Below are 24460 nucleotides of genomic sequence, written 5' to 3'. Positions count from 1 at the left end.
GAACATTCACATCTAGCAGTGGTGACTTTAGGAATTTTTTTTAGAATGTTCCTATTTTTTTTTTTTAACTGAAAGATCCAAAGCCATCATCAAGGAGATGAAGATGAATCTTGCACAAGAGATAAATCTTGGATATGTGGTTTTCTTATTAAATGTTTGTCCATAATTCTAGCAAAAGAATAAACAATAAACTATAAGTTCATTTAAAATATTAATAAAATTATTAATTATTGTTGTTTAGTTGTTTCATTAATTTGTTTGTATTTTATAAACTATAATTTGTTATATTATTGTATCATTAATTATAAAATTATTAATTGTTATTTAACCTAACATAATTTAATTTATTTATCTTTTATAATATATTGGTTAATTATACAACTTTAATTATTGTTGTTTAGCGTAACAATAAACTATATTGTTTTAATTTGTTTATCATTAATTATATTGTTTTAATTTGTTATATTGTTTAGCCCCTTGTGTACATTACAATAAAAGAGCCTGACATTACACATTTCATATGCAGCACAATAATTAAAGCAGTGTAATTTCACAAGCACAAGCCTCATGTCTGATGCCCCAATCACAATAGCCGGGCAATCAAAAAATTTCACAATCACAAATTCACAAATCACAATACACACTAAAAAACGATTCTCACCAACACAGTGAACACACACTGACCAACACCAACAGATAAGATAAACACCAAAGCCAAATTCATAAAGACAAAAAACAGGAAAAAGCAAAATATAAATAAAACCCTTTCATTCGGCCAGCCAATCAAAGAGAGAGAGAGAGAGAGAGAGAGAGAGAGAGAGAGAGAGAGTTATTGAGTTAATTTAGTCTTAAAGAATAAAGACAAAAGAGAGAGAGACATTCATTATTTTAGTTTTCATTTCAGCCTTCAATAAGATAAAGAGAGAGAATGACTGAGAGAGAGTCAGAGAGAAAGAAAGAGAGAAATTAGAAATACCTTGAGGGAGTTTAAGGAAGGATCTGCGATCTGCGAGCACAGAGCACCGGAGCTGAGTAGAGCGATCTGCGATCTACCGTCTACGATCTGCGATCTACCATTTACGATCTGCGATGAGGGGCGAGCGAGTGAGCGATGACGATGACGAGGAGTGAGCTACGACGACGACAAGTGAGTATTGAGGTTTTTTTGGTTTGGTTTTTATAAACACAGTATTAGAGTTTGTTTTGCTCTGTATAGACTGTATCAGTATAATGGGGTTTGGTTTTCTCTGCTTTCTCTGCTAACGACGTGACCGTGGGTACGGTGGGTTTGATTTCTGATTCTCTGTGTTTTTTTTTTTTTTTTTTTCATATTTTAGTTCAATTTTTTTTGGGCTTCTTCTTCTTCATTTTTTTTTTTTTTTTTTTATTTTAGTTCAAATTTTTTTTGGACTTTTTTTTGGGGGGGGGCTTGAAAGTTGAACAAATAATTTTTTTTTAAAAAAAATTTGAGGTTGTTTCTAATTTTGTGATTGAGGGTGTTCTTAATACAGCTTAAATATAATTTTTTTCAGATCACGGTGTTCTTGGGAACACCCTGACCTGTACGTGGCGTCGCCACTGACATCCAGTATTTTCAGACTGTTCTATTTTATCATTTCAAAAGCTATTTTATATATTATACCATATCATTTTACAATACATCTAACATCTCAACTTTTATTTACAATACAACAAATTAAAATTATATAAATTATACAAAAATAATAAACAATTTCTCTCTCTCTCTCTCTCTCTCACACACACACACACACACACACACACACACACACATTTGTCCCTGCCTCTCCCTCACTTTCTCAACAACAAACAAATAATCACCACCATACCCACCACACCACCACTGCCCTCTGCCCACCAAAATCTCACCGGAACTAAAAACCCAAAATAAATTAAAAAAAAAAAAAACAAAACCCACCAAAACCCCAGCAAACCCATAGCAAAAACAACCAAACAATCCATTACCCACCACGCCACCACCACTGCCCACCATGCCAACCCAACCAAGTGAACCAACCAATCCAAATCCAACCCAAACCCCATCAAAATCCAAAATACCAACCTATAGGAATCCAAAATCCAACCCAACCGAACCCAAAAGACAAAAATTAATAGTAAAAAATCAAATAAACCCATCGAAATCTGCCATGCCCACACTGATCTCGCTACGCCAGGACCATGCCATGACCACTTTGAATCCAACCCAGCTCCGGTGGCAAGCTTGAATGGGAGAGAGATGTGTCAAATTCCCAATGCTCTCTGGAATTGTTCCTTTGAACTGGTTCCCATGAAACCAAAGACTATTGAGCAAGCTCATTATAGTCACCACATCAATTGGACCTGTCAATCCACCACCACCTTGTTGATTGTTCAACCAAAACATTTGCAAGCTCATGTGAGCAAGGGAGTAAGAAGTAAAGTATTAGAGAGAATCAGGGAAAAAAATAAAGGAAAGGAAGAAAAGGACGCGGTGATTGACAGAGGGAGAGAAAAAAAAAAGAATAAAAATTTATCTCAGTTGCTACAGTACCGTCATATAAGCAAGACGGTGCTGTGGCAATATTGGAATTTTTTTTGCAATTCTAACCATTTGGCGGTCCTTGTGTTGAGTGGTTTTTGGGCTTTAATGCTAAATCTGTCCTACATATCCCATTTGGTAGTCCAAATGTGAATGCTCTTAGGGCAACATTTGTCAAGGCATGCCATAATCAAACTTTTATCTTTTTAGATAGGTAGATAATGGGAGATGAGGAAGTGGGTTTGAACTGCAAACATGGGCACCACAAATAATATAATTACCTCTATTTTATCACTTGAACTCTGATCAAAATGTATTTAACCAGGTGTTTTACGTTAGAAATATTGTAGTGTGTGTATGTATGTGTTACAAATGTTGTGGTTCAAGAGAGTCAAGTCTTTTATAGGAGCGTGTACTCGTACAACAGACAAATTAACTTACTGGTTAGCATAGAGTTAGTTCCCATATATACATACCCTGCTTAGTATCATAATTAATACAAAGTGTAGCATAGTAAGATATGGACAAATATTTTTTTTTTTTTGGTTGTGGATGTAAGCTGGCAGGCCAAATAACACAAATTCTTTGTTCTTCTCTTTTTTTAGTGTTTTTTCTCTACAATCTATGTTAAAATTAACTGAGAAGTAATCCATGAGTGATATTCATGTGTCAAACACCAACAAATATTACATTTAGGGATGTCAAATGGGTAGGTTTGGAGTGGGCATAATTGGGTTGGGTATATAAAACTCATTTACCCATTAAAACCCATTTAACTAACTTGCTTCTAACCCAAACCCAACCCAATCCAATTATTATGGGTAAACCCCAACCTACCCAATTACCCAATTATCAAAATTACCAAAATGCCCCTAAAGTGTAAATAATCAAAGTACTCTAAAATCTTCAAAAATGACCAAAATACTTCAAAACCTCAAAATTACCAAAATAACCATGAAACCTACAAAATGACCAAAATACCCCAAAACCTAAAAATTACCAAAATACCCCTAAAACCCAAAAAATGATCAAAATACCCCTAAACCATAAAATTACCAAAATACCCTCCAAAACCCAAAAAATGACCAAAATACCTCTAAAACCCAAAAATGACCAAAATACCCCCGAAACCCAAAAAATGACTAAAATACTCCCGAAACATAAAAAATGACCAAAAACCCCCCGAAACCTAAAAATTACCAAAATAATCTCGAAACCTACAAAATGCCCAAAATACCCCTAGAACCCAAAAAATGACCAAAATACCTTTGAAACCTAAAAATTACCAAAATACTCCGAAAACCCAAAAAATTACCAAAATACACCCGAAACATAAAAAAATGACCAAAATACCACTGAAACCCAAAAAAGATCAAAATACCCCCCAAAACCTTAAAATGACCAAAATACCCTTGGAACCCAAAAAAATGACCAAAATACCCCCGAAACCTAAAAATAACCAAAATACCCCTGAAACCTAAAAATGACCAAAATACCCCCTAAACCCAAAAAATGTCCAAAATACCTCCAAAACCTAAAAAATTACTAAAATACCTCTGAAACCTAAAAAAATGGCCAAAATAACCTCGAAGCCTAAAAATTGACCAAATTAACTCTGAAAACTAAAAATGACCAAAATACTCTTGAAACCTCAAAAATGGCCAAAATAACCACGAGGTCTAAAAATTGACTAAAATAACCTAGAAACCTAAAAATGACTAAAAGACTAAACCTAAAAATGACCAAAATATCCCCTAAACCTAAAAAATAATCGATATACCTTCGAAACCTAAAAATTAACTGAAATACCCCCTAAAACCTAAAAAATGACCAAAATACCCCTGAAACCTAAATATGACCAAAATAACCCCTAAACCTTAAAATGACCAAAATATCCTCGAAACCTAAAAAATGACCAAAATTCCCCGAAACCTATAAAATGACAAAAAAAGCCCTTAAACCTGTAAGTCGATAAAAATAAACCCTAAACCTAAAAAATTACCAAAATCCCCCATAAAACTAAAAAAATGACCAAAATACTCCCTAAACATAAAAAATGACCAAAATACCCATAAACCTAAAAAATGACTAAGATACCCCAAACCCCTATTTTGGTAATTTTAGAGGCTTCGACTGTATTTTGTTCATCTTATAGGATTAGTTGTATGTTGGTCATTTTAGTTATTTTTAGGGGTATTTTGGTCATTTTATAGGTTTAGAGGAATTTTGGTCGTTTTAGACGTTTCAGGGTATTTTTGGAAATTTTAGAGGTTTCACGTTGTTTGTGGCCATTTTAGCGGTTTTGGGTTTATTTGGGTCATTTCAAAGGTTTAGGGGTATTTTCGTCACTTTAGAGGTTTGAGGGTATTTTGGTCATTTTTTAAGTTTAAGGGGTATTTTGGTCACTTTTTAGGTTTAGGGGGTATTTTGGTCATTTTTAGGTTTCAGGGTTATTTTTGTCAATTTTTAGACTTCGGGGTTATCTTGGTCATTTTTAGGTTCCAGGGTTATTTTGGTCATTTTTAGGTTTCTAAGTTATTTTGATCAATTTTTAGGCTTATTTTGGCCATTTTTTAGGTTTCAAGGGTATTTTATTCATTTTTAAGGTTTCAAGGGTATTTTGGTCATTTTTTAGGTTTCGAGGGTATTTTGGTCATTTTTAGGTTTCGGAGGTATTTTGGTCATTTTTGGGTTTCGGGGGTATTTTGGTCATTTTTTGTGTTTCAGGGATATTTTGGTCATTTTTAGGTTTCGGGAGTATTTTGGTCTTTTTTTAGGTTTCGGGGGTATTTTGGTCATTTTTTAGGTTGAGGGGTATTTTGGTAATTTTAGTAGTTTTGAAGTTGCGTAATTGGGTACCTAATTAAAACTCAATAAACATTAGTGTTAATTGGGTTTAATTGGGTTAATACCCATTTAACCAAACTAATAATGGGATGGGTTTGGGTTGATTTTGCTGCTACTAATTTATATTGAAGTTCTTGCTAATGCTATGTAAGCATCAGATTGCAGATAAAATTAAGGTCAAAGCAAGAAAAAGATGGTGCAGATGTCCGTTGAACAGCTTGAACCTAGCGTTGGGGATGCGTAAGCTGGTGATAATAGTTAGCGTACGCAATTGAACTAGGATTACAAATTGAGACTCGGTTAATATAACGCAAACGACCTTAATTAGAAATATTTATGTGGGCTTAGTTGAGCCCAACTGCTCAAGCTCATGAACTAACCTTAAGTTTACTAGTAAGATATGGACAAATTTTTTTTTTTTTTTGGTTGTGGATGTAAGCTGGCAGGCCAAATAACACAAATTCTTTGTTCTTCTCTTTTTTTAGTGTTTTTTCTCTACAATCTACGTTAACTTTAATTTTGACATTTTAACTGAGAAGTAATCCATGAGTGATATTCATGTGTCAAACACCAACAAATATTATATTGAAGTTCTTGCTAATGCTATGTAAGCATCAGATTGCAGATAAAATTAAGGTCAAAGCAAGAAAAAGATGGTGCAGATGTCCGTTGAACAGCTTGAACCTAGCGTTGGGGATGCGTAAGCTGGTGATAATAGTTAGCGTACGCAATTGAACTAGGATTACAAATTGAGACTCGGTTGATATAACGCAAACGACCTTAATTAGAAATATTTATGTGGGCTTAGTTGAGCCCAACTGCTCAAGCTCATGAACTAACCTTAAGTTTACTTCATTGAAACATAAATGGCCATGTCGTAAGTCCAACATTAATACATTCAGCAAAGAGAAGAAGAAAAGGAAATTTCTAAAATGATTAATTTTACTGTAGTTTGACTCTGTATATGAATGTGTAATAACTTATTACACATTCATCTTGGAGATCTTAATGGGATCTGGAATCCATAAACTTGCACATTTATTTTGTGGGGCAATAAATGTTTAATAATGACATAAATAGTTGACATTTTATAACCGTTAAATCTCATAAAAAACTATAGTTTAAAAAGGATGTAATTCTTGTGATACCAGGTGTAAATAGTTAGTTTCTCTTTGTTTTATTACTAACAACATTAATATTGGGCCTTCTGAAATATGAATCCTTATTTAGACAAATCCATAGCTATAAATAATAAATAAAAACCAATGTCTCGATAATTAGTAGACATCTACGAAATCAAAATTAAAAATTAAAATATAAATACTTCACAAACATAAGACATATTTATATAAGCAATTGTTGCTCAACATTAATGCTTATTACGTGGACCAATTACGAAAACAACTTCAGCGCAATTTACTAACTCATCCCGCCATATGCAGGGGAAAATATGGTAAGCCCAAAAGTAGATGGACCTCGATCGAAATTGGTCCAAACCCCAAAAGTCCAGTTTACACATCCCGCCATTTGCACAAATTTGAAAATTGAATTTTCAGAAAAATAATTTTTAAAAAAAGGGTTTGGTTTTCATTCGAAAATATTAATTCCGCCCATTATTTCATTCGAAAAAATTGCCAATTTTGAGTCTCCTTCATTGAGAGCTTCTTGCTCTTTTTCATTGCCTTTCCTTGAAACTCAGACTCTGTACCTCTCTTTTTGATCTAATTTTAACTTATTTTTCGGTTTTTGTTTCAGTTAAATTATTAAAAACATTTCCTTGAAAAAAAATATTTATTTTTTCTCTATTCTTATATTTACAATGCCTGAATCAAGGGATAGATTGGTGAGGCCTGTGGACCATGCTGCCATTTTCGCTCGCCGCAGAACGCCCGGTACTGGAATTCTTATTGACGACCCAGAAGTGGGTCCGAATTTGTTCGGATCCCCGGCCCCGGTCAGGCAAGTGGCGACACCGGCAACACGTGGACTGTTCATTAGGGGAAGGGGAGGCTTTGGAACTCCAAGACACGTGCGTGGCCGGAATCTGTACAGAACTCCGGCTTCGGGTCAAGAGAATAATCCAAGAACTGCGCAACGGAGTTCGGGCCGGGGCAGACCCAGGAGCAGTGTGCTACCTTCTTGGTACCCGCGAACTCCTCTTCGTGATATCACTGCGGTCGTGAGGGTAATTTTTGATTCTCATTTCTTCAACTTTCATGGCTGAATGCTTGTTTTTATATATGAGTTTGTTATTATATAAAGGGCATTTTCTGTGCTTTTCTTTAACCATTGTTAGAGTATGCCAGCATTATAGGAGCAAAAAAAGTTTTGATTAACTTAGCTGCAGTCTTCGTTATGATTTCTTTTTGCACATTCTGCCATGCTATCTAAATGGAACTAAGCAGGTAGGATGCATTGTGCAGAATTGAAGAGGGGTTGAATTGTATGTGCTGATCAAATGTGCTAGAGGGATTTTATATATTAGGCACAGATTGTCTTTATTATCCAGTCCTTTAGAGACGGATAAAGTATGTGGTATTTTCTTATTGTAAGTGAGGATCCAAGCCAAACTGTTCTACAGTGCAGTGCTGTTTCTTTTGCACAGAAACAGAAAGGTGCTCAATTTGTATGCCTCTGAGTTGTTGCTTAACTGGGAGGGCATTGTTCAGAGCTTCCAAATGAAGATAATACATTTGTAGGGTATCTTAAGCTTCTAAAGGAGTGACCAAGGTAAAATTGAATGCTGTCCTTGCTGTATGTGTGTTGTCGAGTTTAGTAAATAGTAAGGGGCTGTTTGGTTTTTGTGTTTTTATCATCCATAACATTGTTTTCATTATTCATAACTCAAAAATGGTGGGACCCACAAAGAGAAAGCTTGTTTGGATTTGTTTTCAAGTTTTGTTTCCATCACTCAATTTTCTGATTTTTGAGTGATGAGTTATGAATATTAAATACACATTTTAAGTGTTTTCAAGTTATGAAAATAGAGTTATGATGGCATTTTTGTAAGTACACATACAATTTTTGAAATTCTAGTCATAACTTTTGACTTTTTTTTTTTTTTTGAAACAAAGCCACGGTCAGAACTGAGTTTAGATGTCAAACGAGTGAGGCTTGGAAAATTGGGGAATTTTAAATGATGAGTAATGAGTGACGAAAATTGAGTGATAAGTGATAAGTGATTAAAAAAAAAAAAAAAACCAAACAGCACCTAAGCTTTCCCTACTAAGAATTCTCCTGTTTTTCTGTGAGGCCAAACCAACTTGTTGACTTAGTTGTACCGGAGAGGGTGAGATTTAATATCTGTAATGCTCTATGATTGTCATATACATGAAATATCTTGAAGGGCTGTTTGCCCCTTTATTTTGTTGAGATGTTCAAAATTTTATTTTTCATAATCTAGATTGTTATGTTATCATGATTCTTGAGTTTCAAATAAATGGTTTGTATTTATGCTGATTGTAAGTGGGTTGCATTTCTCGTGTTAGGCAATTGAAAGGACAAGAGCTCGATTGCGAGATGTCGAAGGCCAACAAATTGAGACTCCTGTACCTGAGGGCCAAAGGGTTCTTGACCCTTCTGTAACACAGTCTAGTGCTCAACTCAAGCACAATATATCTATGGTCTCTCCAAGTCTAGCTGTTGGTGTCAAGCCTCGTACACCTGCTGTTGGTAAAGTGCCAAAGATTCTGCTCGGAATCACTAATCAGAATGCTGGAGAATCAGAGTCTCTCACACCTCAGAAGAAACTTTTGAACTCGATTGACACTGTTGAGAAAGTGGTGATGGAGGAACTACAGAAGCTAAAGAGATCCCCAAGTGCTAAGAAGGCAGAGAGAGAAAAGAGAATTCGTACTTTGATGTCTATGCGTTGATTCATTTCAACTTCCCAGCAGTTAAAGTATGAATTCTTTTTTTCCTCCCACCTTGGAGCAGCCAAAACAGAGAGAACAGGAGCACCTGTATTTGAAAGACAGAAGGGACAAGAAACCTGTGCTGTGAGACTGATCATCATCTGATGATAATAGGACTACTCGAATCATCATCTGATGATATTAGGACTCCTCAAGTAGATTTAGTACATATATCCTCACATCTTCTCTACTTTTTTGCATTTGATATGTTGCTGAAGGTCTTAGCATAGGATTGGTAGGCAGTTTTGCTTCAGTTCTCTGCTGAAAGTCTTGGTGTAGGACCAGTACTCTAGCAGGCATGTTTGTTTCTTGTTTCCATCATTCTTTGATGGTTATATGTAGAACTAGCTATTGTTTTGAGCTGATGTATATAATGGCCATGTCACACTTCCTGTACCATTTCAGCACCTTTAGTTGGGTCACATGGCCCTTTCTTTGCTTGGGCCTGTTCCCTACTCTATGAGATTTTTGGGCCTACAAAATGGGTATTAAAGACATGTTTTGCCATGAGTTTTTTACTCCTAATGGCTTTAATTGTTAGTATAAATAAAATGAATTCATGAGCTTTAATAAATATTTATGATAGATTTTGGGTATTAATTTCCATGGGCTTTAAATAATAATTTGTATAATTTCTCTTAATTTTTGCTATGAATTTCTTTGTAAATGATATTTTTTTTGATACTTTTTAAATAATGACCTCCAATATTTTTCTTGAGAATAATATTTACCATGGGTTTTAAATATGGTAACAATTACTTTAATGGAATAATGTGATGTTCTCATGAGTTTTTCTATAGATAATCATAATGGACATGTGGGATGAATAATTATCATGAGTTTTGATAATAAATATTATGAATGTTGTGATGTAAGATAGATAGTGAGCATGAGTTTATAATATGAAATAAACAAATGTCATGGGTCTAATAATCATGTTTTTTCATGGGCTTTTATAAGATGAATGATGATCGTCATGGGTTTTGAGAGTAGATAATTCATAACTTCCATAAGTTTTGTAATATTATAGTAATATGTTTAAGGGTCTAAAGTATTGTTCATTATTGGACTTCTAAGTAAAATAATTATAATATAATATTTTGCCAAGTATTGATAACCTTGAGCTTTCAATAAATAGTGCCAAGTAGTTAATTTGAGCTTTTAATAGTGCCAATGTAAGTTGGGCTTTTGATATTGCCAATGAAAATTAGATTTTGATGTTGCTAATGGGAATTAGGCTTTAATGTTGCTAATGTGAATTGGGCTTTGGATAAATAAATTGTCATGGGTTTAAATCATGGGCTTTGATTATGGATTTGAATTCCATCGATAAAATTGTTTTGCCATGGATTTGAATCATGGGCTTTTCAAATATTGTCAAGCATAAGTATTCTTAGGCTTTAAATAGAATAGGATTATTGGATCCATGGGGCCGGTTTTGGGCTTAGCTAGATGATGATAATAAAATTTGATAAAATATGAGTTTTTGAGTTTTTTTGTGATAATTTTTATCATAACCAAATTTAAGCAATGAGATATAAAATATTTGTTATTAACATGATAATAGAGTAGAAAATATTTGAGAAAATCCAATAACTTATTAGTGGTATTTGAAAATAAATAGGTGGTACTCAAATAAAATTAGATGTAAAGAAAAAGTATCCTAACAATATGGACTTTTACAAAGTACAGAACAAATTAGAATTGCAAAATCACATTCAATAGCACCTAAACATAATAAATCAATATTATAACCCCATAAATCTAATCTAGAACCAACTCTAGAAGTTTATGAATTAGAGAAATACCACTAAAATAAAACAAAACCAGCACATATTTTGGAAGATAAATCAACAATCTTATTTTTGGCGCCTAGTTTTAGACAATACTCAGATCATGATGATTGTGAAATTATTACCCACCAAAGCAAACTGATCTACCATTGTAACACAAAATCCACAATTTAATATTGATTAATTTCTACCACATGAATAGAACTAACCTAAAAATATGAAGCAAAACTGAAATCGGAAGATAAAAAGGCATCTCACGGTCTCTAGAGAGAGAGAGAGAGAGAGAGAGAGAGAGTACTAATCTGTCACAGGGGAAGGGGAGAGAGTGAGAGAGAAACCGATTGCGGACCTAAGCTTCCTTCCAACAAGTTCTTCTATCCTCTCTCCATTGAGTTTTAAGAGAAATCAAGGAGGAGCAAATGAGTGTTCGGGGGCGGGTAAGGAAAGGTCAAAGTTTAGCTACAAAATTGGTTGTAATCTAGTTACAACCTTACTCAATAAAATAAACATTATTATATATTTTGAAAATCTAACTATTAAATTGCATATTCTTTATACTCTTAATACATGTGTCAAATTTTGTATCAATCCGATCTTGTTTATTATATGATCTATAAGCTTATATTTTATATATAATTTTAAATTATAAAAACTTACAATTTAAACAATTTATTGATGACATAGCTATTGATTTTTAATTTTCTAAAAATTTTGCAAGTATGGAGGATATAAGAAGAAGATATAATCCAATAGTGGAATTGTCAAAATTCATCTCCAATAAAAAGATATTTAATAGGGTTGTAACCTAAGGTTAACTAATTTTATAACAAAATTTTGTTCGTAAAGAAAAGAAGATATTAGAAACTTTATTAGAAGTTTGACCCAATTTAACTTGTGGGCTCCACATGAATTGTAGAGTGAGTTTTTGTGATGAAATCTGAATGGAATTTTTACCCAAATGAATTGTAGAGTGAGTTAAGGTAGAAATAGAGGAGTGATATGAGATATGAGATATGGGTTTAGACTTTTCAGTATAAGAATTAAGTTTGAGTGATGGGCTAAACCAAACACAACCTAAGCGTTCAACATGTTAGTTTCTCTTTGATAAATTACATCATTGCTCTCTCTCTCTCTCTCTCTCTCGTTATTAGATATAAGTGGTCGTGGATCACTAGCTTGGGGAGTTGTTGCCTCATTGGGTCACTAATGTGGGTTAACTAGTGTTGTCAAGTCGATAATTTGCCTTGTTATACAAAAAATGATTTTAGACAATTTTTATTGGATGCATTATAAAATATAGAATGATATGCAATCTATCTTGCATAAGTGGATGATTATTATTATTAGTTGAAACTATACTATTGGTCTCTCAATTTTTAAGTGAATGTTATTAGTCTCTCAAGTTTAAAAAGTGAACACAATTGGTCTTTTTGTTAACAGTGTCAGTCTTAGTGCCTACGTGGCTAACGGAAAAATGGCGTGACAAATTTTAGGTGACATGTCATCAATTTCTCTCATTAAAAATCCCATGACTCGTCAAAAAATGACTCAACCATCTTGCAACCAGTTAACAAACGGGAATTTCCAAATCAAACAAAAGAATGCTACCCTTAATATGAGAAACAAGAGAGAGTGAGAGAGACACACAAAGTCCCCAATTAGTGCTATCTCCAGGAGTTTTTGGGTCCTCATGAATTCATAAAAGGTTCCACAGGTTCTTCCCCTCAATACGTAGCCCATTACTCCTTTGGAATGCCAGACCTCAATGTTATTCAAAGGTGGAATTGTTCAAAGTTGAAGGCTTATAAAGTACAAAAGGTATTGAAGTTAATTGCTTCAATTGTACTCACTTGCAATTGTGATATTATGTCCATTTTTCCGTTAACCCCCAACTATAATAAATTTTTTTCAAAACTTGCACCAAATTGAGCAAAATTGTACTATCAGTAATTGTAGTAGTTGACCACGATTTGAACTCTAAAAGACAACAAAGAATTGAAGAGTATTTTTATGCTTGATTCCGATATGGATGGACTTGGACCCATCAAATACTGGGTTTTATAAAGGGATTCTCTCTCTCTCTCTCTCTCTCCAAATTTAGGGTAACATTCTTAAGTTTGATTTGTGAATACTCGTTTGTTAACAGGTTACAAAATAGTTGAGTAATTTTCTTATAGGTCATGAGGTTTTTACTATTAGCAATTGCACTCACAAGATAAATTTCATGAACTAATAATATAGTTTCGCCTTGCTATTATTATTTTTTTAAAAGTGACTTTCGAAACAAGTGAAAGCTCTAAGCGTTTTTGTTTTCCTTTTTAAGAGAAATTGTTATGTTAAATGGACTATATTTCTATAGAATATGAATCCCCATTCCCTTGGGTTCAAGACAAAATGGGAAAATGAGGTCGAGCCCAAAAGAAAATGGACCAAATTGGCCCAAACTCTCAGGCCAGACTCTAGAGACACGCTTGCCTTCTCTTATTCTTAGCCCAGTTAGCTGCTACTTTAATCATCCCGCTAATTCCACAAATTTGAAAATTGGACGCTCCCAAATTACGAAATTAATTAAAATAATTAAAAAATAAAAGAAAGGAGAATGGAAAAGAAACCCAGAAAGTGAGAAAAAGAAGAAAAAGAAGAAGAAAGCAGGTCTGTCCGTGAAAGACAAAAAGAAAAGATTAAAAAAAAAAAGAGAAAAGAAGAAAAAGAGGGAGCAAATTCTGACTGTGGGACCGGTTTGTAATGGTATTTACAATTTTGCCATTGAAAATTGAGAATTGAAAACTAAAAACAGCTAAAAGTTGTTTTCAGTTTCCATAACTCATAACTCAAAAAGTAGAGAATTGAGTATTGAAAACAGAGTTATGGAAATAGAGTATTGGTGTAGGCAAACGAGTATTTTGCTATGGGTCCCACCATTTTTGAGAATTGAGTTATGAAAACTGAGAATTGAGTCATGAAAATGGGTCATCCAAACAGCCTCTAAGCGTTTTTGTTTTCCTTTTTAAGAGAAATTGTTATGTTAAATGGACTATATTTCTATAGAATATGTATCCCCATTCCCTTGGGTTCAAGACAAAATGGGAAAATGAGGTCGAGCCCAAAAGAAAATGGACCCAAATTGGCCCAAACTCTCAGGCCAGACTCCAGAGACACGCTTGCCTTCTTCTATTCTTAGCCCAGTTAGCTGCTACTTTAATCATCCCGCTAATTCCACAAATTTGAAAATTGGACGCTCCCAAATTACGAAATTAATTAAAATAATTAAAAAATAAAAGAAAGTTTCGTGTTTGGTTTTTTTTCCCCCTATAATACCGCCTATTATTTCATTTGAAAAAAATTGCCAATTTCGACTCTCTCTTTTTGAAGTTGTAGAGCTTCTTGCTCTTTTTCATTTGCCTAACAATTCAAGAACAAACCTAAAAACCCAACCCAACCCCAGGTAAGAAAATGACCCAATAACTTGAAGAGCCTCTCATTTCCTTGAAACTCAGACTCTTTTTGATCTGACGATTCTAACTTCTTTTTTCTGTGTTTCTTTCTTTCTTTCAGTTCAAAGCATTATTATATCAACGATGCCTGAATCGAGAGATAGATTGGTGAGGCCTGTCGACTACGCTGCCATTTTCGCTCGCCGCAGAGCTCCCAGTACCGGAATTCTTATTGACGATCCAGAAGTGGGTCGTAACTTGTTCGGATCCCCGGCCCCGGTCAGGCAAGTGGCGACACCGGCAACACGTGGACGATTCATTGGAGGAAGGGGAAGGGGAGGCTTTGGAACTCCAGGAAATGTGCGTGGCCGGAATCTGTACGGAACTCCGGCTACGGGTCAGGAGAATAATCCGAGAACTGCGCAACGGAGTTCGGGCCGGGGCAGAACCACGGGCAGTGTGTTACCTTCTTGGTACCCACGAACCCCTCTTCAGGATATCACTGCGGTTGTGAGGGTAATTTCTGATTCTCTGCTCTTCAATTTTCATGGATGAATGCTTTTATTGATATATCTTGATTTGTTGCACTAAAAGGGGAATTTTCTTATTTTCTGTGCCGTGCTTTTCTTTAATTTTGATTTCTTGTTTTGGTGCCAGGAATTTGAGGAATAGGAGTTTAAGTTCAATTGAATTTAGTACTTTAATAACACAATACCCTTTCTTTATATGTATTCACAAATCTTTAAAATGCGATGTTTCCGTATTTGACATTCAAATGTTTGTTAGGTATCCTGTTTAATGCTTTTAATCTTGATTGGTAGTGTTCTTTTGACTGTGTAGATGTTTCTCATAAACAAACATTTGGTTTTTTGAAGTTTAATTGACATTGGTCTCGCTATTTTTTTTCTAATTTTTACCTGGAAGCCTAATTCAAGCGATAATGAAAATTCAAGCTTTTAGACTTCTAATTCTAAAGTCACTGCCATTTGCATCCTAGTGATAATTGGGGGAACAACAAGATAAAAAGTGAAGTGGTTGAGGAGTCTTTCCCAATAAGCATACTTCTTTGCTCTTCACCATTATGAGAACACCTGGAAGTTGCATCAATTAAATTTGTTGAAGAGCCATCTTGATGATTAGAATAACAGCTATAGTTATGTTGCCAACAAGCCAACTGAAACAACCATTTAGAAATGGGATACCTCTTCTAAACCACTTCCTCTCCGTATTCCTTGGTTAACTTAGATGCAGTGTTTGTTATGATATCTTGTTGCAAATACTTCCATGCTATCAAAATGGAACTAATCTGGTAGGATGCATTGTGCAGAACTGAAATGGGATTGGGTTGTATGTGGTCAAACATGTTTTTTTTTTTTTTCCAAATTGATCATAGGGTGCTGATCAAATGTGCTAACGGGATTTTATATTCCTTAGGCATGGATTGTGTCTTTGCAATCCAATGCCAAATCCAGTCCTTCAAAGATGGATAAGGTATGTGGTCTACTCTTATTGTAAGTGAGGATACAAGCCAAACTGTTCTACAGTCATGTTGTAATAATAGATGGTCCATGGTTGCTGTTTCTTTTGCACAGAAACACAAAGGCTGTTCAATTTGTATGCGCTTAACTGGGAGGGCATTCTTCAAACGAAGACAACATTTGTAGGGTATCTTAAGCTTCTGACGGAGTGACCAAGATAAAATTGAATGCTGTCCTAGCTGTATGTGTATTGTTGATTGTTGCGTGTAGTAAAGACTAGGAATTCTTCTGTTTGTCCACAAGGCCAAACCAACTTGTTGACATAGTTGCACTGGAGAGGGTGAGATTTAATATCTGTAATGCTTTATGATTGTTATAGATTTGAAATACATTGAAAGGCTGTCTGTGCCTTTATTTTGTTGGGATGTTCAAAATTTTATTTTACGTAATCTAGATTGTTATGTTATGATGATTCTTGAGGTTCAAAATGGTTTGTATTTATGCTGATTGTAAGTGGGTTGCATTTTGCTTGTGTTAGGCAATTGAAAGGAGAAGAGCTCTACTGGGAGATGCCGAAGGCCTACAAATTGAGAGTCCTATACCTGAGGGCCAAAGGGTTCTTGACCCTTCTGTGACACAGTCTGGTGCTCAACTCAAGCACGATATCTCTATGATCTCTCCAAATCTAGCTGTTGGTGTCAAGCCTCGTACACCTGCTGTTGGTAAAGTGCCAAAGATTCTGCTCGGAATCACTAATCAGAATGCTGGAGAATCAGAGTTTCTCACACCTCAGAAGAAACTCTTGAACTCGATTGACACTGTTGAGAAAGTGGTGATGGAGGAACTGCAGAAGCTAAAGAGAACCCCAAGTGCTAAGAAGGCAGAGAGAGAAAAGAAAATTCGTACTTTGATGTCTATGCGTTGATTCATTTCAACTTCCCAGCAATTAAAGTATGAATTCTTTTTTTCCTCCCACCTTGGAGCAGCCAAAACAGAGAGAACAGGAGCACCTGTATTTGAAAGACAGAAGGGACAAGAAACCTGTGCTGTGAGACTGATCATCATCTGATGATAATAGGACTACTCGAATCATCATCTGATGATATTAGGACTCCTCAAGTAGATTTAGTACATATATCCTCATATCTTCTCTACTTTTTTGCTTTTGACATCTTGCTGAAGGTCTTAGCATAGGATTGGTAGGCAGTTTTGCTTCAGTTCTCTGCTGAAAGTCTTGGTGTAGGACCAGTAGGCATGTTAATGTCTTGTTACCATCATTCTTTGATGGTTAGGTGTAGAATGGCCATATCCCAGTTCTTGTCACGTTATTTTAGAAGGCCTGTGTTGATGTACCATTACTTTTTGAGTATGATAGGGAAACAGGGTTCACCAAAGTGATTTTGTTCCATAATCAATTCTATTTTTTAGGCTTTTTGCAGAAAGTCCAGATTTAACAGGTTTTGTTGTTTGCTAAATGTTCAGAATTACAAATTCATATACAGGGAGTATTAGATTTGATGGTCCATTTTTACTTCAACCTATAATATGTTAACATTTTAATGAACGAAAGTTCACTAGGTCTTTCAACCAGCTCTTAATGGATCAATTTTTGGATTTACCATTTAATAAGTCATTACTCTCTAGTCTCTACCATAAACAATTAAAAGATGAGCATGCTTTACAAGGGATCAGATGAAATTGGTTTAGTAATTTAGTATGGTTTGAAAAGGTGAGTGAAACCTTGACAATATAAGTCAATGCTTATAAAGAATACATTTATAATATGTTAACATTTTGATGAACGAAGTACATACGTTTTTCAACCAACTCTTAATAGATCAATTTTTGGATTTACCATTTAAAAAGTCATTACGAGCATGCTTCACATGAGATCAGATGAAATTTTATGGTATGGTTTAAAAAAGGCGTAGGAAACCTTGACAATAGAAGTCAAGGCTTATTAAATATTTTGTATAGCAATAACTTTCAGGTTTATAGCAATAATAATGTGATGTATGAACCTATTATTACATTACCAGTACCTACTATATATTAGTATATTGCTCAATGAAAACTTAAAAAATATATATGATTAGGTTCCCTCTATAATTGTTCTAAAGAAATCCTTATTCAGAAGGAAGCAACATTTATGAGACTAAAAATATAGTAAATGATAGTAGTTAAAATGTTGTTTGACTACTTAATTAGCTATTTTATCATTTCTTTTATTGGTTAAATTGAATGTCTTAAATCTTTATTCAACTCTCGTGATACAAGGTGAAAGCACTACATCTATCATAGGCAATACTTGAATAATTGAAAGTTTACGTTTGTACTATTTAAATTGCAGAAATTGAGAGCGTGCTTTACATGTTTTTAAATCTGATTATGACATTTGAGGATTCTCGTGAAACGATCAATCTCAGTAGGTTTATGCAGCAAAGGGCATCATTTGACATTCACAAAGTAAATCACAAACACACTTGATGAGATTGTTTAAGACATTATTATTAGAGTGAAATGTAAGTTAAGGGTAATTTTGCTTGATGAGATTGTTTAAGACATTATTATTACTAGAGTGCATTGCACATGACCCTTCAACACATGTTGCGTTTTTATTTGCTGCCACATAACCTACTATTGCAGCAAAATCTTTCGCATTTTAATATATCTTAACAGGGTCTGTTCAAGAGTGGAGTGAGAATTCAATCTACAAATAACTGTTAACGTTACATTAGCTGCCCAAAAAACATAATTCATAACTCAAACCAGGTTTCAAGATGTTCCAAATTAGTGTAAATGTACTGCCTCTCTGCCCATTATTCAATAAACTAGCAAACCATTCAGACAAAACAAACATTCAGTCATTAAATAAGATTGTGTTCGATTCTGCCATGATAGGGGTTCTACATAATTATTGAAAAGCACAACTAATACTAGAGGTCCAATTCAAGGCAAGCGAACAACCTAAATTAACCAGAATCTGAGACCTTCCCAACCAACATTTTGCTAGTTGAGATCATCACAGCTTATTGTTGTACCAGAAGACACCTTTGCTCTGGCCAGCTTCATCAGGTTCAACATAAACACACTCCTTTGCCTCCCTCCATGTTGCCTTGTAAACTGGTGTCCCGTCGAATTGATAATACTCTCCCAAAATTGGCTTAATTGCCTTTGTAGCTTCCATTGCATGATAATGTGGCATTGTTGAGAACAAATGGTGTGCCACATGAGTATCTGTGATGTTATGGAAAATCTTGTTCAAAATTCCATAATCTCGATCAACAGTGGCCAAAGCTCCTCTCAACCAGTCCCACTCGGAAGAATCATAATGAGGTAATGAAGGGTGAGTGTGCTGCAAAAATGTGATCAACACCAAAAATCCATTTACAACCAACAGCGGTCCTCCATAGGTACATAAGACCCAAGCAAGTCCTTTTGCCATAGCAAGCCGGTAAAGCCCATAAAAGACAGCAATAATACCAGCATCAGAAATGAATATTTGGAGCCGTTGACGATCTGAGTAGATGGGACCATAAGGGTCATAGTGGCTTGCAAACCGATCATAGGGCCTGCCTGAAACGTTGAATGCAAGGTAAAGAGGCCAGCCTAGAGTGAGCGTGATGAAAAGTGTGATGAGTCGGCCTGGTGGATTGTTAAGGTATTTGGAGTACCATTGGATACTGGATTTTTGCTTGGGGACAAAGACTTCATCCTTCTCAATGGAACCTGTATTAGAATGGTGGCGGCCATGGCTATACTTCCATGAGAAGTAAGGGACAAGAAGACAGGAGTGGAGGATTAGACCCACGGTGTCATCAAGCCACTGGTAGTCACTAAACGCATGGTGGCCACACTCATGGGCTATGACCCAAACACCAGTTAGGACACAACCTTGGACAAACCCATAAATTAGCCAAGCCAGGGAAGAGAGAGGTTTAGGAAGGTGATGGAAGTAATTGGTAGCAATGTAATAGAAGACAAAGGCTATAGCGAGGTCATAAACAACATAGGAGAAAGAGCGGAGTACAGAACGCTGGAAACAATGAGGAGGGATGGCTTTCTTGATCTGGCCAAGGGTAAATGGGGGTTTTGAGTGTGGAACTCGCTTCAGACTTTCAGCTTCGGATTTCTTGTGAGTGGGGGGCACTGCCATTCGGCCACCTGCACCCATTGTTCTTCAACCTGTGAAAAGGAGAGAAAAAGTGAGTATCTTATGATTATTTTAGACTATTTCTAAGACAAATCAAGAAAGTAAACCAGCTTCCAATAAGCTATATCCAAGTTCAATGACAGATTCTATAGCACAGTGATCTCAATGCAAAATTTAGTTATTTAAAATAGCTTCCACAATGCTTTTATGGTAAAAAAAACCAGCTCAGCTCAACTCAGAGAAAAGATAACATCAAGGCAACTTGCTTCCTAAAGTACCTATTGAATCAAATACATGTCCATATCCCGTCTAAAACCTACTCAACTTCCACAAGCAGTTGGATTCATATTATAGCAAGACGTAGCACCTCAATATCCCTAGTAATCAAGTGCTCCAATGGTAATAATACAGTTGAACTAACGCCCCCTTTGAATAGATTAATATTATGACACTCTAATAATAATTAGAAGACAATTTTATTAAGAGAGAATTTAGCTATCAATATATTGGCACAGTTTTGATGATGGTTACATGGAAGCAAACTAGCAAGGTGATTCAGTTCACCAACAATAGGGCCATTAATACAAATGACTAATGGATCAATGGGTTCCAGGGCGTCGGCAGTGGAAAAAGATAAGTACCCAACTGAGTTCAGAATACATTGGGTTCCAAGAAGCTAGGATGCAATAGCATAATGGAAGCTTCTAAGTGAATAAGAAGAAAAAAGTTAAAATGATTGAACAAGGGAGACAGGCCAACATTTTCAAGTGCAATTCCAGAGTGCGAAATTTGAGTTTCTATAACTGATCTTCTCATTGATATGTTCCAGTTCCTTTCATATTATGCGTGTAATGTATTAAATTTCAAAATGGATAAATGATACAAGTGCATTGACATTCATATATTCATACAACTTACAAGCACTCCGCAGCCAAAACTATTACAAAATTCTAGCAGCAAGGTCTGGCCAGACACGTTAGAAAGTTGAAACTGAAGTTTTAAAATGATTGAGTTCAGACTACAGAGTCTCAGTTTTTTTTTTTTTTTTTTTTTTTTTTTTTTTTTTTTTGTTTTAAAATGATTGAGTTCAGACTACAGAGTCTCAGTTTTTTTTTTTTTTTTTTTTTTGGGGTGCTTATCGTGGTTGGCATGGCCAAAAATATAGAACTAATAATATCATTTTTTTTCCTCCTCCTGTAAAGAAAAAGGGAAAGGAAAAACAAATAGAAGGCCTCCTTCACCTACAGTAAAAGATGGTAACAGTACGAAAAAGTAATGAAGTACTTTATGGACTTATTAAATGGAAAAGAAAGGCACAATGAAAAGTAGAAACAATAATACTGGAGAGTTGATGCCACTACCACAAAAAGTAAGGTAAAATTATTTATGGGGTCCATACTCCAAAACCAAAATATGGGGCACTGAAATTTCCATAGGTATCACTTTGCCACTAAAACAAGTGATCCACACCAGTCAAGGAATATAAAGAAGTTGTCTCTATCATTAGCCCATGCCGGTACAACGCGGAAAAGGTACACGATATTTTTGTGCATGTCATCTTAAACTTAAAGCAACAACTACAAAGTTTACCAAGATGTCCATTTGCAAATTGTTTATTCTTCATAGGACAAAAAAATAGTATGAGAACCGTAAGTTACAGATAATTTAACTTTAAAAAAAAAAAAAAAAAACCAGCTTTTTGATCGGTTGACAAAAATTTCTAGTGAACCAATAGAATTTAAGAAGTTTTGAAAGAGAACCGAAAAATAAGAAAAAACCCATGTCCTACCTCTAATTAGGTAGCCTCTTACTCAATTAAAACATACACCAAAACATCAAGACCCTCGTAGAGTGACACCTTCAATTTTGATTAGTACAACATGCATGAGCAAATAATAGACTCGCTCAGGAATCTCTTAGGTTAAAAAATTAAGGCAAAGCCTAGCAAACTATTTGGACTTCTGGATTTGGGTATAGAACAAGTCCTCGTTTGATAATTATTCTAACGAGTATTAATTCTAAGTTGGTGTGACAAAGTTCAAATTGACCAAGATAACAGAACTACAGTATTCAACAATAAGATTTGGAAAAAACAAAGTTTAGAATTTAGAGGCGTCAAACTTGACCATGCTGGGCCTACCAGCAATGGAATCACAGTCACATACACATACCAAACACCAAAGGCAAGCCCTGAAATATTGAAATTCAAGAGCGCCGGTTAATTGTGTTAAAAAATTAAGGCAAAGCCTAGCAAACTATTTGGACTTCTGGATTTGGGTATAGAACAAGTCCTCGTTTGATAATTATTCTAACGAGTATTAATTCTAAGTTGGTGTGACAAAGTTCAAATTGACCAAGATAACAGAACTACAGTATTCAACAATAAGATTTGGAAAAAACAAAGTTTAGAATTTAGAGGCGTCAAACTTGACCATGCTGGGCCTACCAGCAATGGAATCACAGTCACATACACATACCAAACACCAAAGGCAAGCCCTGAAATATTGAAATTCAAGAGCGCCGGTTAATTGGAAAGATCAAGAAAATTATATTTAATTATAGAGAATAGGGTAGCCCTCACTCTTTTTGAAAAATTAATAAGGGAAAATGTCGCTGGTTAAAATTTCCCTCAAACACGGGTCTCACTTAAATTAAAAAAAGATAGGGACCAGCCATGGCTGCAACACCTAATTCTCCACATTTACTTCTTTTGTCTACTTTTTCTTGGGTTACAGCTAGCTTTCTATAATCTTCCAAACACCACGGTACATAAACGAACAGAGCTCTTAAATGAGCCTGAAACTGAACCAACCAACAATTCTGAGTTTCTGACCAACACAGTTCTATCTTGTTTGTATCTTTAAACACGTTTTATTTTTTTACATATTTCACTCTACTAGATTTGAAATTACCAGAAACAGTCAATTACACTAGTGTAGAATAACTCAGGGCCTGCACACAAAGAATCCTAGTTCGGAATATTCCTCATAAAAGTTTTTTTTTTTGATTCATATTCCTCATAAAAGTTAAATCCCAATTTATAAAGTGGTAATCGGCCAACCTTTACAATATTTTAATAAAATTTCTCCTAACTTTCTCACAGCTCCCAACTTTATAATAGACGGATTTTCTCCAAATTATCTAATACGTTTTTTTTAAAAAAAAATTGAGATCCTAAACTAAATATATAGGTGCGTGAAATTTTCTTCTGGAGATTTAAATCCAACAAAAGCTTCGTGCTCCTTCACAAAAAATTGTACCATCGTGCGAAAGGTCCAAACATGGAGTAATTGGAAAATAATTCAAAAAGCGAATGAAAGTTATTATTCATTTTTAAATAATTAAACACCATAAATTCCCATTACTTAATGATAATTAATCATAGATAGATTAAAAACAGTGAGATTTTGAAGTTGCCAGAGGATCCAAAGCTTAAAAAAAAAAAAAAAGACAAAACGAAACAAAATAAACATTAAAAGTAAAAGTAAAAGTAAAATAAATACTATAACAGACAGACATGAAAGTGTGTAGCGTTGGCTGTTGGCTGGAGATCACGTGAACAGAACATGTATGGTCATACAAAGTACAGAAGATACGACAAGATACTTAGATCCAATCTATAAAACTTCACAGCATCGAAAAATATATTTAAAAATTCAAAATCTTTTAAGTTTTGTTCATGCATGCATTCATTTCTCTGACTGAAGGCAAAGATCTCAACCGATTTTAGGAACAAAAATAAAACATGTATTCCTAGATCTACACAAATCCATTTAATAGCAAGACGAAAAATGTGAATACAAAAATCGATCTTTCACAAACCAAAACCAAAACCAAAGCTGAGAAATTGATTATAGTATTAAAAAAAGAAAAAAAAAAGAAAAAAAAGAAAAGAAAAGCAGAAAGGAATGATTACCTGAGAGAATAGAGAGATGCTCTTCTCTATAAATCTCTCTAACTCAGCTCTTTCTCTCTCTCTCTCTCTCTCTAAAATGGAGGCTAGAAATTGGAAACAATAGAGGTAGCCTCACCCTTTTCCTTTCCCAAGTCTGATATTTAAGCTTCCTTTCCCTCTCTCTCTTCTCTCTGCCAGTGGGGTCCACCAAAGTTTTTTTTTTGTGGAGAAACTGGGTCCACAAAAGTTCAACATGTAAAAAAGTTGGGAAAGCCCCTCCCTCCTCACTCAGGTGTTTTGTTTCTTTTCGATTTCTAAGCATATTCTGCTTACGTGGCAAGCAGTAAATGGGTTTGATTGGTTGTCTTCTTGACCAAATTTTTTTTAACGCGTCGCCTTCGGCTGCTCTT

The 24460-nt window shown here is 34.9% G+C and overlaps 3 protein-coding genes across 4 annotated transcripts; 2 read left to right on the top strand and 1 right to left on the bottom strand.

The window, feature by feature from the left end:
* Nucleotides 1-5979: 5979 nt before the first annotated feature.
* Nucleotides 5980-9831, top strand: LOC112004562 (protein POLYCHOME). 2 transcript variants are annotated; one of them, XM_065776072.1, is made up of 3 exons: nt 5980-6083; nt 7223-7568; nt 8872-9831. In XM_065776072.1, the coding sequence occupies exons 1-3, from the start codon at nt 6037-6039 to the stop codon at nt 9256-9258; spliced, it is 780 nt and encodes a 259-aa protein (XP_065632144.1). In that variant the 5' UTR covers nt 5980-6036; the 3' UTR covers nt 9259-9831. The 2 variants fall into 2 exon arrangements, with proteins under 2 accessions (XP_065632144.1, XP_023892570.1); XM_024036802.2 differs by lacking the exon at nt 5980-6083 and having other exon boundaries at nt 6117-7568.
* Nucleotides 9832-14408: 4577 nt separating this feature from the next.
* LOC112015498 (protein POLYCHOME) lies at nt 14409-17444 on the top strand. The gene is made up of 3 exons (XM_024047901.2): nt 14409-14535; nt 14646-15040; nt 16541-17444. Exons 2-3 carry the CDS (start codon nt 14669-14671, stop codon nt 16925-16927), a joined length of 759 nt encoding a protein of 252 aa, XP_023903669.1. The 5' UTR covers nt 14409-14535; nt 14646-14668; the 3' UTR covers nt 16928-17444.
* A 1348-nt stretch (nt 17445-18792) lies between these two features.
* On the bottom strand, nt 18793-24207 carry LOC112015494 (delta(12)-fatty-acid desaturase FAD2). The gene is made up of 2 exons (XM_024047893.2): nt 24072-24207; nt 18793-20187 (listed from the first exon to the last, which is right to left on the bottom strand). The coding sequence occupies exon 2, from the start codon at nt 20174-20176 to the stop codon at nt 19025-19027; it is 1152 nt and encodes a 383-aa protein (XP_023903661.1). The 5' UTR covers nt 20177-20187; nt 24072-24207; the 3' UTR covers nt 18793-19024.
* Between the last annotated feature and the right edge of the window lie 253 nt (nt 24208-24460).

This window comes from Quercus suber, unplaced genomic scaffold (assembly GCF_002906115.3).
Source record: "Quercus suber isolate HL8 unplaced genomic scaffold, Cork oak 2.0 scaffold_127, whole genome shotgun sequence".
NCBI classification, from domain to species: Eukaryota; Viridiplantae; Streptophyta; class Magnoliopsida; order Fagales; family Fagaceae; genus Quercus; species Quercus suber.
The sequence above is the reverse complement of the archived record's forward strand: the minus strand, read 5'-3'. Positions and strand labels throughout refer to the sequence as shown.

Bases quoted from the DNA above. Each gene is read 5' to 3' on its own strand.
- LOC112004562 (XM_065776072.1), top strand. From the start codon at position 6,037: ATGGTGCAGATGTCCGTTGAACAGCTTGAACCTAGCGTTGGGGATGC. The intron at 6,084-7,222 runs GTAAGCTGGTGA...ATCAAGGGATAG, and splicing joins GAACCTAGCGTTGGGGATGC to ATTGGTGAGGCCTGTGGACC. The intron at 7,569-8,871 runs GTAATTTTTGAT...TTCTCGTGTTAG, and splicing joins ATATCACTGCGGTCGTGAGG to GCAATTGAAAGGACAAGAGC.
- LOC112015498 (XM_024047901.2), top strand. From the start codon at position 14,669: ATGCCTGAATCGAGAGATAGATTGGTGAGGCCTGTCGACTACGCTGCC. The intron at 15,041-16,540 runs GTAATTTCTGAT...TGCTTGTGTTAG, and splicing joins ATATCACTGCGGTTGTGAGG to GCAATTGAAAGGAGAAGAGC.
- LOC112015494 (XM_024047893.2), bottom strand. From the start codon at position 20,176: ATGGGTGCAGGTGGCCGAATGGCAGTGCCCCCCACTCACAAGAAATCC.